Source organism: Erythrolamprus reginae, chromosome 1 (assembly GCF_031021105.1).
Source record: "Erythrolamprus reginae isolate rEryReg1 chromosome 1, rEryReg1.hap1, whole genome shotgun sequence".
Taxonomy (NCBI): domain Eukaryota; kingdom Metazoa; phylum Chordata; class Lepidosauria; order Squamata; family Dipsadidae; genus Erythrolamprus; species Erythrolamprus reginae.
In genome coordinates, this window is record NC_091950.1 from 158,783,478 (window position 1) to 158,802,813 (window position 19,336).

The 19,336-nt window shown below is 40.1% G+C and overlaps 1 protein-coding gene across 2 annotated transcripts in view; it reads left to right on the plus strand.

The window, feature by feature from the left end:
• The window catches only part of PDIA5 (protein disulfide isomerase family A member 5), a 281,836-nt gene that overhangs the window by 176,027 nt on the left and 86,473 nt on the right, over positions 1 to 19,336 (plus strand). For both annotated transcript variants that reach the window (XR_011557046.1, XM_070730287.1), the window contains exon 11: positions 7,791 to 7,927. Coding sequence is in view for 1 of the 2 variants with exons in the window: in XM_070730287.1 (XP_070586388.1) it covers positions 7,791 to 7,927 (137 nt within the window). In the remaining variant the exon portion in view is untranslated. The remainder of the gene's footprint in view (positions 1 to 7,790; positions 7,928 to 19,336) is intronic.

Consider the following 19,336-nt stretch of genomic DNA (forward strand, 5'->3'; position numbering starts at 1 on the left):
AAAATGAGGACCCAGGTTGTTGGAGGCAATATGCTGACTTCCTATAAACCACATAGAGAGTGCTGTAAAGTTCACCAACCGAAGCAGTATATAAATCTAAGTGCTATTGCCATTCTGCAATCATACTTTATGCCAAGAGCCTTTCAACATTTCAATTGCATTTAGGATTTCTTTTTCATCATTTTTTCTAGGAGACTAATTTTAGTAGCATTAATGTCAATACCACTGTTCGTACTTCTCGTTTAGATCAATAAAATACTCCAGCATTTCCTAATTTTAGTGTCAGCCCAAATTATCTCATCAATGTTACTGTTAATTTCTTTTGCTAGTCAGCAGGGCTCCCTGTTGAGAGCTGCTCACCCACTTCCAAAACATTTTTAAAAATCCATCAAAACGGCTTTTTACATCCCTGCCATTTTAATTTTAACGATCCATTGCTCTCTTTAGCTATATTTTTATAACCGTCTTTTTCTTTTGCACAATATCTTTCAGGTTCATTTTTATTGCATTCCTATATTGCATTTTTTCTTCTTCCAACGCCTCTTGCTTTATATCAATCCAACAACTATCCTATTTTATATTTCCCATTAAATGTAATGTACTATGCAATATAATTCTTTTTACTCTCTTTCAAGCAGCTCTATTTCTTCCTTCCTTAAGTTCTCTTTCTATGCATTCTGTTGTGAATGTTATCTTCTTTTTTATACATAGCTCATAATTTCTTCTTCTTGTTGTTGTTCAGTCAATCTACTTTAACCCCTATTTCTTTCAGAACCCCCATTCCTTTAATTTTTTTCTTTTTCTTTCACATCCATTTTTCTCAAATTTTACTATTAATTCTGTCCACAAACTTTTTGTCCCATTCAGAACCTCTCTTCACTCTTGTAACCATTAGTCATGTATACCATGTTTTTTGGAATATAAGATATAAGAGGTATAAGAGTATAACTTTTGGGGGAAGAAAATCGTGGGGGAAATCTACCCACCAGGTATTCATCTGGCTAGCGTCCTTAGTCTGTTTAGCTTCAGCACATTATTTTATCCCCTTTTTTAGAGGGAATAGGAATGAAAACAAGCCTGCAAAGACTTAGGGCTGGAAAAAACATTCTTTGGAGGGAGTAAGAAGTTGGGAAGATCGTTGACACCTAATTAGGGCTGGAAAAAAAGCTTCAAAAAAGCTACATTCAGAGTATAAGACACACCCAAATTTTCAGCCTCTTTTAGGGAGGAAAAATGTGTCTTATACTTTGAAAAATACGTTTGTTTATTTATTTATTTATTCATTCATTCATTCATTCATTCATTCATTCATTCATTCATTTATTTATTTATTAGATTTGTATGCCGTCCCCTCTCCGTAGACTCGGGGCGGCTCACAACAACAATAAAACAATTCATGACAAATCTAATAATTTAAAAACATTAAAAAAAAACCATTATTAAAGCAGACATACACACAAACATACCATACATAAATTGTATAGGCCGGGGGAAATGTCTCAATTCCCCCATGCCTGACGGCAGAGGTGGGTTTTAAGGAGTTTACGAAAGGCAAGGAGGATGGGGGCAGTTCTAATCTCTGGGGGGAGCTGGTTTCAGAGAGTCGGGGCCGCCACAGAGGAGGCTCTTCCCCTGGGACCCGCCAAACGACATTGTTTACTCGACGGGACACAGAGAAGGCCAACTCTGTGGGACCTAATTGGTCGCTGGGATTTGTGCGGCAGAAGGCAGTCCCGGAGATATTCTGGTCCAATGCCATTAAGGGCATTGTATTTGCTTTTATCCAAAACTACCTGTACACTTTCATTTCTGGGCAGACATTCATCAACTCATCTCCATTCTATAAGATCTGATGGTTTTAGTCCAGATTTGTTTACACAGTTCCTCCTTCTTTTTTAGTTTCACGAGACTTGTATATTTTTCTTCAATTTCATTTTACTTGTTAATTCGTGCTCTTTCTTCTTTTTCCTGTCCTGGATTCCAGAACACAAGCTTCCATGTGCCATGCTTGTTAATTAGATAGACTCATATTCATCTCCATGTCCACAGTGACTGCAGGGGGTAAATAAATTGACCACATGGCTGAAGCCCTTTGTACAGAAAATGGGAATTGATCACATGGACATGGCTGCCACATTGAGGGTTTTTTCCCCAATCCGTTTCCCCTCTGTAGACATCTTTGACTATGAATCATGGCTCTCATGAATCCAACATTACATTTTTCAAGTAAGATGGAGATGCATTTGCTAAATCTACCGATTTTAATTGTACAATTAGTCCTTGACTTAACAACAGTTCATTTAGTATCTGTTCAGAGTTACAATGGTGATGAAAAAAGGGACTTACGACTGTTTTTCACACTTATAACCCACTGCAGTATTCTCATGGCCAAGTGATCAAAACCCAGAAGCTTGGCAACTGACTCATATTTACAACAGTTGCTGTGTGGACTACATGAGGACTACTTGATTTGCCCCTTTTATGACTGACAAGCAAAGTCAACGGAGAATCCAGATTCACTTAACAACTGTGTTACTAACTTAACAACTGGAGTTATTAACTTAATAACTATGGCAAGAAAGGTCATTAAAACGGGGCAAAATTTACTTACCAAAGAAATTTGGGACTGGTTGTAACTTGAGCACTACTTGTACCTTTATCATGTGCAACTCAAATAACTTATGGTCAACGTTAATATTTGCTCATTTTCATTAGCATGTTTCAAACGGAACCTATATGTAGCTTTAGAACAAACATGATCAGGTTTTCATGGACAGCGTAAATCAAACAGTCCTCATACAGTGACCATTCACAGTTATGACAATGATGAAAAAGTAATCTTACAGTCAAAATTTACAACCATTGCAGTCCTGTAAAGACCAAGGAAAGTTGAAATAAAATCTTAAGCACAGTTGTCCTTTCACATTGCTTAACAGTCAAGTTGCTAGCCCATATTTTGGTCATTAAAGGAGGACAGATATCTTTAATCTAGAGCACTGGTGTCAAACTTGCGACATCACGTGCCGTCACGTGATGTTTTGCAATATTTTTCAATGTCATGGAGCCACGGTGGGCGTGGCAGGCCGCCAATTTGACACCCCTGATCAAGAGAATCCTGTTCTTCGTTAGCTATCAAACAATTGCCTTTATGTCTGTTGTTTCATACCTTTCTTAGGCATAGCTAATAAGGAGCACAGCTGTGGTTCCCTTAATTCCGTGTCATGCAATTAAAAGGAAGCACTAATAATGGCAGATCTTGAAGCTATTTAAAATATGCTTCTTTGGGAATTGTGTGTTCCAAGTCCCCTGGTTTACTCTCACTACTTTCTGATTGTGTGTCGGAGAGTGGGGTGTTTGTGTCAGAAGAGGCATCACAGCACAGACTGCAGCTTCTTACAGTGTCAAACATTAAGTACATTCAACACCTGCTGTGCAGATCAAAGAGGTGGAAATGTCCTTAGTGTTAAAGCCTCTTTGGTCTTTTTAAGGAAGCATGACCAATGAATGCAGAGAGGTTTTCTTCCCCTTCCCTGAATAATGATGCATGCCTTCATCACCTCCTTTTGCCTGAGCAAGGAGGTCCTTATCTCTTGGCGACCACATGTGAACCATTTGAAGAAACATCTAGAATTATTCCCCCCCTCCCCTTCATTTCAGTTTGCCCACGTTACAGTTTCCTAATCCCGGTAATATTCAATACTTTTATATCAGTGCTGTGACAGCTACTGGGTGCAGTTACTGAATGCAAAGCAAAAACAGCTGCAAACTGTTTCCAATGATAATGTCTGCTAACAAGCCACTCTGGGCTTTAGCTGACATTTCAGCCATCTAAAGTTAAAAGCAGTTGTTAGTTCTCAATTAATCTTCAACGCATGTTTAATAGTTTCCCACAAGAAAAAATGATGCTGCAGCTTTTCCTCCCCTCTCTCTGAAAGAAATCAATAGTGGGGTGGAGGTGGGGAAGTCATATTGAGAAAGCATGCTTTCGTTGAGACCTAACAATACCATCTGGGTCCGCCTTCTGCCGCATGAATCCCAGCGACCGGTTAGGTCCCACAGAGTCGGTCTTTTTCGGGTCCCGTCAACTAAACAATGTCGTCTGACGGGACCCAGGGGAAGAGCCTTCTCTGTGGTGGCCCCAACCCTCTGGAACCAGCTCCCCCCGGAGATCAGAATTGCCCCCACCCTCCTTGCCTTTCGTATGCTCCTCAAAACCCACCTCTGTCGTCAGTCTTGGGGAAACTGAACTACCCTTTTCCTCCTAGGCTATACAATTTATGCATGGTATGTTTGTGTGTATGTTTGGTTTTAATAAGGGTTTTTTAATTATTTTAAACATTAGATTTGTTACATGCTGTTTATTACTGTTGTTAGCCGCCCCGAGTCTACGGAGAGGGGCGGCATACAAATCAAATAAATAAATAAATAAACAAACAAACGTTTCCTCAAAATTAAGACCCTGTCTTTTCTCTTTTTTTTGCACCCTGAAATAAGCCCTTGACCTTATTTTCATGAACTCAAAATCTCGATTGGGCTTATTATCAGGGGCTGCCTTATTTTGGGGGAAACAGGGTAATTAAAGTTGCTGTTAAATTGTTTGCAGTGTAAGCCTAGCAGGTATGTACAGTAATAGTAAGTAATAACTCAAAGATGTTTTTATTTTGACTGGTCCGATGTCTTGCAACAGTCATTCAAAACTGCTGGAAAAGTATAACTGAACGTTTTGATGCATGTTTGCCCTTATGGAAATAATAAAACAACATTAAATAGAGTAAGAAGAATAAATGTAACTCCTGTTACTTAGTGTTGTGTTTTCAAACTGAGCACATAAGCACTTGCAATGAGGTTTTATGGCCACTAATATGAATAGAATAGAAGAATAAGAATAGAAGAATAAGAGTAGAAGGCAGCATAAAATCACCTTATAAGGGTTCAGGGTCAGCAGGTTGATGGACAGACAAGCAGGTGGGATATCCCATGCTAAATATTGGCAGCAGGAGCTAAGGGAGGAATAGAAGGTCCTGGAATGATAGGCAGAGGGGTGAGATACACTGCCCTAGAAGCTGTAAAGGTGAGAGAGTTGTTGGTGTATCTTGCTCCTTGCTTCTCAATGTCATAATTCCTCTCTTATCTGGAAATGTAACTGAATACTTGGCATGAAATCAGTCTTCAAAGCAATTGATGGAAAAGGACAGATTCTTGCCTATTTAATTTGGCTAACCATTGGATATCCATTGCGGCCCACAAGCCGGATGCGTTATGTGCAGGCCACACCCACCCCAGCTCCATGAAGTTGCAAAACTTCACGCAACAGCAACATGACACCACAAGTTTGACACCTGTGATTTAAGGTGTTGACTAGAAAGACTGAATGATATGTTCTAAGTCAGTTCGTTCTATATTTGAAAACTCTGATACTGAATTTGACCTTGTTCTTAAAGACAATTTTATGAACAGTTAACTTTCTTCATAAACTTCATTTGTGACAAATGGAATGCTATTAAGTAAAATAGAGACGTAGATGAGAAATGCTTCATTCCATTAGACAACCAGTTCTGGACTGTGGTACTCTATAAACTGTATACAGTGTTCCCTCGATTTTCACGGGAGATGCGTTCCAAGACCGCCCACGAAAGTCAAATTTCCACGAAGTAGAGATGCGGAAGTAAATACACTATTTTTGGCTATGAACAGTATCCCAAGCCTTCCCTTAACACCATTCCCTTAGCAACCATTTAGATTATTATTCACCATGTTTATTTATTAAAGTTTATTTTTAAAAAATGTTTTTTAAAGGCAGATGAAAGTTTGGCAATGACATATGACATCATCGGGCGGGAAAAACCGTGGTATAGAGGGAAAAAAACGTAAAGTATTTTTTAATTAATATTTTTGAAAAACCGTGGTATAGACGTTCCACGAAGTTCAAACCCGCGAAAATCGAGGGAACACTGTACACCAGTATAAGCTGTAGATGTATTGATTGCCTGGCAGAGCTTGCTCAATTCTTCCTTTTCATTTCTGGATATAAGCCTGTATACTTCTCCACCTCTCACCTTCCAACTTGCTAAGTGTCTGTTGTTATTTGTCTTCTGCTAAAAAAAAGACTATTTTCAGCAGTGTTGTGTCTAAAAGAATGATGCAGTTTATAGTGTTAACACACTTTATGGTTTGCGTTCATTAGCAACTTTTTATTGGATGGTATTTTTACATTATGCTTCACTGTCAGATCACAACAGATTATTTATAGAAGTTAAGGAGGATTTTAATAAGGCATGGCTCTTGTTCCATCTTAAAGCTTTTCGTATGCAGCCCATAATTACCATTGTTATTCTTACAAAATTTCTGTGCCAGGTGCCTCTCCACCCCTCTCATCCCTTGTTTTAATTTGTATTTAATGATTATCCTCCTTGAACAGAGACTTACTTGTATCAAATTGCTGCACTGAATGTTAGCATTTATGTAATCAGGTGAATTATGATCCAGACAGCTGCTCTTTACCATTTAAGAGCCTTGGTACTGAAGTGATTTAAAATGCAGTATTGCAGGCTAACTCTGCCCAGAGACCGGAGTTTGATCCTGACCTGCTCAAGCTTGACTCAGCCTTGCATCCAGCGGTGGGCTATTAGCCAGAACACTAAATAGCATTCATTGCTGCGGCTCATAAGTGCTTGCGGGGCCAGCGCGATTTTGCTTCTGCACCTGTGGAGGTAGCAAAATTACGCATGGAGCTGCCTGTGTTTCGGCATGGTTTTTTTGCTTTCACGCATGCCGAAACACGGGCGCACCTGTGGCTCCATGCGTGATTTTGCTACCTCCAAGGGTACAGAAGCAAAATCGCGCTGGCCCCGCAAGCATGGAGCTGCGTGGGCGAGCACAATTTAACGTTCCAGATAGTAGTCCACCGCTGCTTGCATCCTTCCTAGTGTTCTGTCAGGCACTCTGGTAGACTCCTCCCAAAAATTCACAGGTACAAATTTCAGACACACACACATTTGAAAATTCAAAACAATGTTCTTTACAATGAAAATTCACTTAAACCAAGCCCTCTTTTGGTATAGCAAAGAGCACTTGTCTCCAAACAAACTGGTAATTTGTACAAGTCCCTTATCAGTTCTGTGATACTTAGCTTGCAGCTGTGAGGCAATTCACAGTCCTTCTTCTTTCACAAAGTGACACACACTTTGCCCTGGTTTAGTTTCAAAGCGGGGAAAAATCAGCACACAAAAGGTCAAAGTCAGTAAAGCAGTCACGAAACACAACGACCAGATAATCCTCCACAATGGCCAAACCCTATAGCAGCCTCACTAATTACCACAGCCCCACCCAACCACAGGTGGCCTCATTTTCTTTGATAATAATCTCTCAGTTGTTGTTGCCTATGCATCGCTCTCCACATGCGTGGCTGTATCATTAACTCTTGTTCTAAATCCAAGGAGGAGCTAGATAATTGATCTTCTTCTGAGCTGTCTGCCCCACTCTCCTCCTCCCTGTCACTCATGTCTTCTTGGTCAGAGGAGCCTTCATCAGCAGATTCCACTGGGAGCAAAACAGGCCTGCAGCATGTGGATGTCTCCCCCACATCCACAGTCCTTGGGGCAGGAGCTGGGCCAGAGCGAGCCACAACAGCTAGGTTGGTAAAATGAGGACCCAAATTGTTGGGGCCAATATGTTGACATTGTAAACAGCTCAGAAAATGCTGTAAAACACTGTGGAGAGGTATCTAATTCTAAGTGCTATTACTATTGGTAGTACCTTCGAACATGGGCTATTCTGTTTGTTTTTTATAGTCCTCAGCCACCCAAGCCACAAGCTCCTGAGACTCCTTGGTCAGAAGAGGAAAATGCTGTTTTTCACCTAACAGATGATGACTTTGACAAGTTTATCAAGGAACATTCTTCTGTATTAGTGATGTTCTATGCACCATGTGAGTATGTTTTAATTCATACCCAGATTCAACCCATCTGTAGAATGAAGTGGGAATGTTACATAGAGCAACCTTTAGTTGTACAGTACAGTTTATACGTTGAAGCATGGTATGCCAGAGAAGGCAAGTTGTCTAGAACATCTTGGAAAAGTAATTGGTTTGTGGTGATTCAGATGTGACGAACAGATTTAAAATTAATTTTAAATAACTGCTCAGAAAGAACATTTATTTGGAATCACTTGTTATGCAAAATTGTTGACTCACCTAAGGACTTGATGCTGTCTTCAAAGAAGGCAATGAATTCTTTCTGCAGGCATGTTCAAAACCTATCCAAAGGTTGTCTATTAATAATTCTATGCTATTTAGGAATCACCAAGCTGTCCATAATTGACTCTGAAAAGTAAATTCATGCAGCTTATTATTGTATTAGCTGTTGATCTGAGTTTCACTCCATGTACATTCATCCTTTTTGAATCCTGCTGGAAGTATTCCATATAAGGATTTATTTATTTATTCATTTGTCCAATACACAAATACATAGGAAGAAAAATAGACATGTGATAATATAAATGAGGGTGAAAGTGAACTTAGAGGAGAGGATATATGAAAGGAAGAGAATATATAAGATAAGTGAAAGAAGGAAAGACAATTGGACAGGGGACGAAAGGCACACCAGTGCACTTATGTACGCCCCTTACTGGCCTCTTAGGAACCTGGAGAGGTCAATCGTGGAGAGTCTAAGGGAGAAGTGTTGTCCTATGCCATTTTCATTCCTTTTTGCTTCACATGCCATTGTTTTAGTGGTAGCGTTTATATTGCACTACAACACATGTCTTCAGAGTCTTTCTCATTTTATGAATATCTGACATGGTTTCTTAGCTCACACTGTTATCTTTACAAATACATAGAATGAGTGCCTTTCGAAGCAACTATTGATCAAACTGAATTGGAAATATTTGGACATAAAATCAAAGGTCAAATGTTGTCAGTTATGTGCACAATCCACTGAATGTAAGCCCCTAAAACTGAGAAACTCCTGATACCAATAGACATAGAGTTCTCAGAGAAAGTGACCCGGGGCATGGCACAAAGGCATCACAGCCAGAGAGCAGGTCTAACTCCTCTTTATTGCTGCTCCAACTTTGCCCACAAATGTCCCCATGCTTATTACAAGTCCTGGAGCAAAGCTCTCACAGGCACTTTCAACAGCCTCTGGCTGTGAGTAATCCAGTAAGCAAGGTTTGCAAAGCAGTAAGAAAAGCAAGAAGTTCAGTTAACAAGGTTAGCAAAACAGTAACAAGAGCCAGCAGTTCAGCGAAGGAGGCAAACCCCACAAGACAGAACACAATAATCTCCAGATGTCGGGAAGTGCACATTTGGCTCCACAGATTCAACACTTGTTCCTGACAAATGCCCCTGCCATTGGCATCTCCTTCAGGGATGGTTTTCACTTACCTTCCCTATTGGTTCGCAAATGCGAGCATGCATGCACTCTTTTGGCTCCCAGGTCCACCTCCGCACATGCATATGGCCACCTGCACATGCGCTTTTCTTCCATGTGAACCTTCCGTGCATGTGCCTGGCTTCAAATAGTATAGCATAGAGGCGGGGCCATCCGCGATTTCCACTACCGGTTCTGGTGAACCAGATAGAGCTGACTGAATACCACCTCTGATCTACTTACATCTCAGTCCCCAGGTATGCCTTGAGAAGGGGGACAGGGCACTGTCCTCTCTTGCAGCCAGCTCAGTCTGCCTTGTTCTTGCCTTTTCTCTTTGTGCTCTAGAATCAGGAGGGGGTGGTCCTTGCTCATCGCCTGAGCTCTATTTCTCATGTGTCCCCCCCCCCCCCACACACACACAGTGAAGAATTACAGAGAAGATTGTATTCTGAAGGTCTCATCTAGACTGTACCATGGTTTCATTATTATTTATTTGTTCATTTGCTTGCTTGTTTGTTTGTCAAGCATGTACAAGGTAGTAGGTATTGGTATAAACATAGACATTAGCAAAGTAGGTACAAGTAAATTAGATAATTCTTTTATTAATCTTCACCTCTTGGAAAAGATATCTGAATGAAGAATCACTGCTAATTTGAATCATATTTGTTTAAAATAAATCTAAACCCTTTCCATATTCTCTTTTTCTCTGTGATGTTATCTTTTAGGGGGAATCTCTAAAAATAGAAGGATCAGATACTATATTAAACACTTCCTTTTGCATTAAAAATAGAAAAGATAAAGAATGTATTAAAAATAATTGTATCAGACAAGAAATTTAATTGGACCATAAGACTGATTATTAACTATCTTGAAATTTATTTTAGTTATTTTTTTTCTCCAGACTTTCCTTTCTTTTTCTTGAAATTACATGAATGTGGTCCAGAGCTACTTAAGAACTTAATTCATTCTGTGACCATTTTGTAATAAGTAGAAGCAATTTTTCCCATGGGAATCAATGTAAAAGCAAATAATGTGTGCAAATCCATTGGGAAAGAAATAAAAGCTTGGAATTTGGGTGGGAGGAGGAGGAAGAAGAGGAGGAGGATAGTCACTGCTGAAGGAAGAAGGTGATATGAGGGGAATCAAAAAAATCCAAAACTTTAAGGCTTTAAAAAAAGGGGGGGCAGACTCTGAGGTGGTGAGGAGCAGCGCACACCTCCCATATACCCGGTGCAAGGCTGCCTCCCGTACACTGCACCAGAGAGAGAAATCCAGAAGGCGAGAGGGAGGAAACTTCTGCTCCTTTGACCAAAAGGCAGCAGCAGCTGCTGCTGTTGCTACCTGCTTCCTCTTCCTTCCCATGATGAAGGGCTATCTTCTCCTCTCGCTCCCTCCCTTTGTAGCCAGCGCCTTTCCTTCACTGTGGTGACTCCTCGGTTTGGCTGAAGCTGAGTTGATCCAGCCAGGGCAAAAGACTCCCTTTTGCCTTTTAGCGCCCAGACGCTCCAGGTGGCAACCTTGCGACGGGTGTATGGGAGGCAGCACGAGGGAGTCACTACAGCGAAGTGGTTTATTCCCTCGCCAAGTGCCCAGACAAAGGAAAATGCTCCGTTCACTCTGGGCTGCCAATGCCTCCTCAAGCACCACTGAAAGGCTCCTCTGGCAGCCCAGAAAAGCCTGAGATGGCCGGGATTAAAGGGGGAATGGCAGGAAACTGGCCGGGCCTTCGTGCCGCTCTCAAATTTCCTGGGAAATTTTTCCAGGCTCGGGTTCTTAAATAGAAAATGGTTCTTAAGAAGAGGCACAAAAAATCTTGAACACCCGGTTCTTATCTAGAAAAGTTCTTAAGTAGAGGCTTTCTTGGGTAGAGGTACCACTGTGTTTGGAAACCACTTCTAGACTTTGTGCTTGAGGTAGAAAAAAATTGAAACATTGATTTTGGGTTTCACCAATTAGATAGATTTGTTGTTACAGAGATGGCTAGTTTATATTACTATGAAGAAAGTAAAAAGTTGAGATTAGAAATTACACAAACATGGGACGGAGCTGTGAAAAAGAACCTAGGTTTCTGTTATGGTGAAGAATCTAGATTTAATTTTCAGGTAATGGTACTGAAAGCTGTTAAGAACAAGACTCGTGATTTGTGGGTCCATAGCCTGTTGGGAACTGAACTGAACAAGTGAGTGAAAATTCATCTGCCATTCCTGGGATATAGATAGTACACAAAACCATTTTCCCTTCCCACCACTGCTAGTCTATGGAAAATTATTTTCCCTGAAACTGGTCCCTGGGGCCACTGTTTTGGAACATACAGGTAATCCTTGACCTATGACCACAATTGAACCCCAAATTTCTGTTGCTAAGCAAGGCAGTTTATTTATTTATTTGATTGATTGATTGATTTGATTTTGTATGCTGCCCCTCTCCGAAGACTCGGGGTGGCTAACAACAATAAAAAAGACAAATCGAATATTAAAAATAATCTAAAAAACCCCAATTTTAAAAAAACAAGCATACAAACAAGCATACCATGTATAAATTCTATAAGCCTAGGAGGAAGGGGAAAATTTTCAATTCCCCCATGCCTGACGACAGAGGTGGGTTTTAAGGAGCTTGCAAAAGGCAAGGAGGGTGGGGGCAACTGATATCTGGGGGGAGCTGGTTCCAGAGGGTCGGGCTGCCACAGAGAAGGCTCTTCTCCTGGGTCCCGCCAAACGACATTGTTTAGTCGACGGGACCTGGAGAAGGCCCACTCTGTGGGAGTCGTGCGTCATTTTAAAATATTTTTTGCTACAGTTGTTAAGCGAATCATTGCAGTTGTTAAGAGAATCATACTATTGTTAAGCGCACCAGGCTTCCCTAACTGACTCTGCTTGTTGTAAGCCAGCTGATCACATGACACGGGGATAGTGCAACTGTCATAAATACATGCCAGTTGCCCGTCACCTGAATTTTGATCACAAGACCATGGGGATGCCACAGCAATCATAAGTGTGAAAACTGGTCATGCATCACTTTTTTCAATGCTGTTGTAACTTCAAGAGCCACTAAACAAATGGTTGGAAGCCCAGGATGATGTGTACAATTTGGATTTATCTTAAATGATCCAGCAGTATCCAGCGGAAACAGGAACCACCTCGCAGATATGAAGATGCTAATAAAGTATTTTTTGCCTGATTGAGTCTCTACCATGAAATCCCCCCACAAACTTTATCCCAAATACTGAAGCTTTTGAAATAGAAGTATAAATTCCCCGAGGCCCTCTTTAAAAACTCAAGATCATTTTGTTAAGCAGAGTAAATATGGAACAGACTTTCCCAGAGCATTGCTGATGCAGATTTAGAGGCAGAATTAAATCATTACTATTCACTGACATTTTATCTTTTTTTTTTATTTCAATGGGCCTGAAAAGCCTATTGGGTGCAGCTGGATTCCACAACTGGAAGGTTTTTTCTTTCCTTGAACAATTCATGGGCTGCTGGATTGTCTTGTGTAATGGTGCTTCCTTCTCCTCCCCCAGGAGTTGGATTGCAGAACCCTCAAGAGCTTATTGTGATGTAATACACAATCTGTAATGATATTTTGTGAATAAAAATCTCTTGTATTCAGCCTAAACCAGATACTGCTAATGCTGCAGAATCAATTATGGGATTGTCGATGTCAATTTATGGCACTGGGTGACATGCCAGGCTGTTAAGAGTAGTACATTCCATCACTTGTCTTATGGATCCTGGCTCTATTTGGCTTGGAATTTGTAGCTTGAAAGTTACTAGCAGAAGCCTTAACAAAGAAACTTACAATATGAGGTAGAAGTATAGAGAATCAGGAAGATGACCTTGACAGAGATAAACCAGCCCCATTACTATAGCAACCAGAGGAAAAACATGGCTTAAACCCAAAACAAACCAATCTCAATAAAAGCAGTCATGGCTTTCCTGTGGGGTTGACAGAAGACCATTATTAGGCCACTTCCAAAGAAGCCTACACTGGATCTTCTGGAGATGGGCAATTATAGTTGAATAAGAGTGTGTTGGTTTAAGCACAGGTAGTCCTGGATGCAGCAAATCATCTTGAGCTATTGTATTTCAAATAGGCTTCAGAGCAGGTAATGAGATTGAGTCTGACTTGCTCAGTCTGATGAATGATCTTTGGGGACTGGCATGGGGAGTTACTTTGATGATTGTGCTCAGCTTCTCTGCTGCTTCTGAAACAATCAGTCATGTTATCCTTCTGGGAACAGGAGACAAACTTTCTTTCCTAGTAGATTTCTGACAATGCTACTTGGAAATAGTTGCTCTCTGAAATAGACGCTAAATCATGTTGTCCTTTGGGACTCTCTTTTGTTTCCAATGTTTTCAATATTTTCTTGAAAGTCTTAAGAGAACAGCAGATGATGTGGAGCTGGATGTTGTCGTTATGTTAATGACATGCAAATATGTTTCGCTGCATCATCTTCAAGTAATGTTGTGTCCTACCAAATGTCTGCCTGCCCTTGGTAAGCTGAAAATGAATCCAGACAATAATGAATAACTTATTGTAATGAGTTACAATTCCAGAAAGAGAGTAGACCATTGTATGGAGCCACGTTGTCTCAGAAGAAGCAGTTATTTGATTGACGGGAGATTTAATTTCTCCCTGCTTTCTCAGCTAGAAACACTCAAGTTGCCCCTCTCTGAGGGAGATGGGTAATTAAAAAGTTTTTATATATAAATAAGTAATAAATTCTGTATCAGCTGGGTCCATTACTGGGAAAAATGATCTTAATTTTCTGGCACATGCGCTGGTGACCTCCATTCTTGATAACGTCTGTACCAAGATTTGTATTTGTTTTTATTAGATTTATATGCCGCCCCTCTCCGAAGACTCGGGGCGGCTAACAACAATAAAAAAGACAATGTAAACAAATCTAATATTAAAAATAATCTTTAAAACCCCAATTTAAAAAACCACTCATACATACAAGCATACCATGTATAAATTCTATAAGCCTAGGGGGAAGGGAAAATTTCAGTTCCCCCATGCCTGACGACAGAGGTGGGTTTTAAGGAGCTTGCGAAAGGCAAGGAGGGTGGGGGCAACTCTGATAGCTAGGGGGAGCTGGTTCCAGAGGGTCGGGGCCGCCACAGAGAAAGCTCTTCTCCTGGGTCCTGCCAAACAACATTGTTTAGTTGACAGGACCCGGAGAAGGCCAACTCTGTGGGACCTAACCGGTCGCTAGGATTCGTGCGGCAGAAGGCGGTCCCAGAGATATTTGTCTAGTCCAAATGCTACAGAATTTGGAAGCTAAGATGGGCTGTGGAAGTTTTTAAAGAAGTCCTCATTTTTATTTGTACTGAAAACATTGTAGTTTCTTCCCACTAAACTGTAATGTACTTCTTAGTACATTGAAAGCCCAATTTTGCTTAGGTCTAGGCTACCAAAGGAATAGCTAGTTTCAACCCTGTATGGTTCCTTCTCGGGTTATTGATATTATCTAAGATTTGTGTAAAGGTCCCTTGCATTAATTTTGAATTGTACTTTCCCTGTAGTCACCATGGCTCATTTTTTTCTGTGTTTAGGGAACCAGTCTTTTCCTTTTTTTTTTTTCTAAAATATGTCCATTTGAATACACATTTATCTGTTTTAATTGCTCTTAATGTCTCTGATTTAATTTTGATATATTTTCTCATAAGCTTCTTAGATAGCTCAATAGAACTCATCAATAGATGACATTATAATAAGTCTAATAAACAAGGCTAGGCAGCCTTATTCAATTGTAGTAAATAAATTCAAAATTTCATTATGGCCCCAAACCAGGATTACAATTGCAGCAATGTTTATGGGAGTTGATTCTGTGCACTTAGAGAAATTGGACAAAACTGCTATATAGTGTCTTTTTAGTTTTAGGAAGATTCTAAATTGCCATCTATTATTAATCTGAAGAGAGAATTGTGACTAAGCATAATTATTTGATGTTATGTGTAATTCGTCCTGTAAAATTTTCTCAACATTTTACAGTTCACAGAGGACCTAAAGTTAGATTTCATATAATATTATTTTTCATTTGTTTTTCTTTTGTTTATTGCTGCTCTGGTAGAACAGTATTAGAAATGTTGTCCAGTATCTACAGGCCCATATGTTTCCTAATCCCAGTTTAATCACTTCATTCCCTTTGAGCTATATTGATAATGCTCTTTTTTGGAATAAAAATATTCTTATTGTCTTACTGTTCATGGTAGATTTCAAAAGCCTTGGCATCATCCTTATGATTATTCATATTAGAGATGATATTTAATATACAACACATTGTGTAGTTGATGACTAGGGATTTCCAAATCTGCTTACTATTTTTTGGATGAATTCAATTCAATCCACGTTTGTCACTTCAATTTATGAGTATGTATATATTCATACACGCAACATATATACATTTTACCATGCTCCAAATATATATCACATTTTAGGGGTATGCAACATTATGCTGAGTACTGAGCCAAAAAGTTAAAGACGTGAAATGAAAAAAGAAGCATAGCTAACACTAGTTTACAACATTATTTATGTACCACCCTCTTCTTGCTGTCCTTGAAAATTACACATGCTTCTTCTTTTTAATTCTACTGTTTCTTCTTTAAACTTGCCACCATTTCTTTTTCAGGCTCTCCTCTCCATCTAGAAATTACTTTCTCAATTTTCCTCTTGTTGCACTTATTTTCCCTTCATTTAATTATCTTGCAATTGATCCTCATTCACATTGCCTATCACACCTTCCCTTTCTCTTAGTTTCCCAGCACACAACATAATTTTATGTCATTTGTTAATTCATGCTCTTTATCATTTTATATTTATTTATTTATGTATTTATTTAATAGATTTGTATGCCGCCCCTCTCCGTAGACTCAGGGTGGCTCACAACAATAACAAAGACAATGTAAGAACAAATCTAATAATTTAAAAAACACTAAAAACCCCATTATTAAAAGCAAACATACACACAAACATACCACGTATAAACTGTATAGGCCCGGGGGAGATGTCTCAGTTTCCCCATGCCTGACGGCAGAGATGGGTCTTAAGAACTTTACGAAAGGCAAGGAGGGTGGGGGCAGTTCTAATCTCCAGGGGGAGCTGGTTCCAGAGGGTCGGGGCCGCTACAGAGAAGGCTCTTCTCCTGGGTCCTGCCAAACAACATTGTTTAGTCGACGGGACCCGGAGAAGGCCAACTCTGTGGGGACCTAACCGGTCGCTGGGATTCGTGCAGCAGAAGGCGGTCCCGGAAATATTCTGGTCCGATGCCATGAAGGGCTTTATAGGTCATAACCAACACTTTGAATTGTGACCGGAAATTGATCGGCAACCAATGCAGACTGCGGAGTGTTGGTGTAACATGGGCATACCTAGGGAAACCCATGATTGCTCTCGCAGCTGCATTCTGCACAATCTAAAGTTTCCGAACACTTTTTAAAGGTAGCCCCATGTAGAGAGCATTACAATAGTCGAACCTCAAGGTGATGATTTGATTTATATATTCCAAGTCACAGTCTTTCATATGCCATGGTGCACCCATTATAGATATGGTTAATTAATATTTTTGATAATATAGTTAAGGTGTAGATTAGCTCACATGCTTTAGTTATACCCCTGCCAGATGCAGCCAACACTAAGCACAATACTAAGTCAATTTTTGGCATACTGTAATCAGTACGTCACCGGTGCAATTTTTTTTTTTAATCCAGGCATACTATTGCACCTTGCAAGCCAACATATTGTTGCCCTCACCCCACCAGGTATGTGCACTCACACATTCAAGATTTGTGCAGAATAGTTTAAAGCCCCACTCAAGATTATGAAATATTTCTAAAAAGCACATTACAACTCTTTTGCTGGTAAGGAAGATGGAAGTTAATGAATAGCAATGAATAGCATCTTTTTACTGGAATTCCATTTAGATGACATTAAGTGACAGTAAATATATTACAAGATAATTAACAGAAGCTGAATATCATAAACCATTTTCTTTATGATTAAAAAAAATCTCTTCCAGATGCCTTGTATTGGCTAATGGAGTCACATTACAAATGTTACAAAATTATTCCATCAAAGTAATGCATTAAATCCAAGGATTTGATTTATTATTTCAACCTTGGTGCAAATTAAAGGTTATAAATGCATTAGTACAAAAACAACAGATAGCAAACAAAGACCACAAGTGATGTCAACTAAGATATGAAATTAATTTCTTTTAAACTGTAATTTTTTTGTGTGTGAGATTTGCAACCCTGATTCATTTACTAAAATGCCACAGGGAGGGTAACATTCTACAAATCATTTGTTTATGAAGGTAGATGATTAACAGCCTGCAAATCATTTGTTTATTTTTGGAGAGAAGATTGATATCGAGAAGTCTTCCAACTACAGTGCTATTGAATATTAATAAATGGGATGCAGTTCAGACACATTTGAATTTGAAATAGCTATATCAGTAGGGTAATACAAACAATTTTGCTACATGCTGCTATTCCTAAAACCCCAGATCACGTAACTTCCTTATTTCATGTTGTCCAACAGTTAGAGTCCCTGCTCCCGAATAAAGTGTACTTTGACAATGTGAATGAAAATGGAGCCAAGGCAGGTTCCACAGAAGCACTGTTTCTGGAGTTGTTTCTGCCTCGTTATCATGGATCCCCCAATTCTCCCAAGAGCCCCTAGTTCAGTCATGGCGAACCTATGGCACGGGTGCCACAGGTGGCCCACGGAGCCATAACTCCTGGCACACGAGCTGTTGCCCTACGTCAGTTCCAGTGTGCATGTGTGTGCCAGCCAGCTGATTTTTGGCTCACACAGAGGCTTGGGGGGGGAGGAGTTTTTGGCTTCTAGAGAACCTCTGGGGATGATGGAGGAGGTCGTTTTTACCCTCCCCTGGCTCCAGGGAAGCCTTTGCCTGAGGAGGGCAAAACATGAGCCTATTGGGCCCACCAGAAGTTGGAAAACAGGCCATTTCAGCCTCCAGAGTGCCTCCAGAGGGTGAGAGAAGCTGTTTTCACCCTCCCCGGGCATTGAATTATGGGTGTGGGCAATAGTGCATGCCCACGCTCTTTCGGCACCCGAGGAAAAAAACGTTCGCCATCACTGCTCTAGTTCTCTGGAGATATTTTAAGCATTCTCTTGAAAAACTAGGAGCAGTCAGCCTTGGTTGGTCCCCTTCTCTGGAGTTCTCTGTAGCCAAAATAAATAAAGCTGAATTATTTAATACACATGATTGACAGCATATGTGAATCTGAGTGGATTCATGTGGATTTTCTATTACATCTAAGTGATAGCAGCAATCAGTCAGTCTTGGCATGGGAGTATAACACTCAAGCAATGTGTTTGTGGACTTGTAGCTTCTCAGTCTAGCACTTATGAAAGAGCTAGAAATTGTTAAGGCAGGGATATTGGTTGTGTTAACAAGCAGCAGCCACTCCGTTTAAGGACTCAAAAGCACAAGACAAAGAGTCTTTAGAAATGTGGGGAAAACAGGAAGAAGAAGCAACAGGTTGAATTGCTGTAGGGTTCATAGTGAATTGCTCTGTCATATAGTCAGAGATGGGCAGCCGGTTGTTTCATGTGCCTGCTATCTTACAGTAAAAAATCTTATCAGGCCATGTCATATTAAGAATCTGAGAGACTTCTGCTGCGTTTCAACCTAATAGTCGATTTAAGCCATGTAAAGAGGGGAGGGTGAGAGATTTATTGCTGAGTCTTGGTCCAAGGAGCCTGACATCACCTGTGAGCCTGTACATTGTAAAGCATTCCTTATAGACAGTAAATTATTAAGAGAGAACTGGATGATGCAGTTGAAGATAGAAAATGATGCATTAGGCTGGTGGGGGTTTGATAAAGTAAGCTGAAAATTGGTGAAAAATGAGACAGACCTCTTTAGTGAAGCAGTGTCTGGAAAGAAATTGTGTGTTTTATTATTATTATTTATTTAACCATCCTGTGGGAGAAAC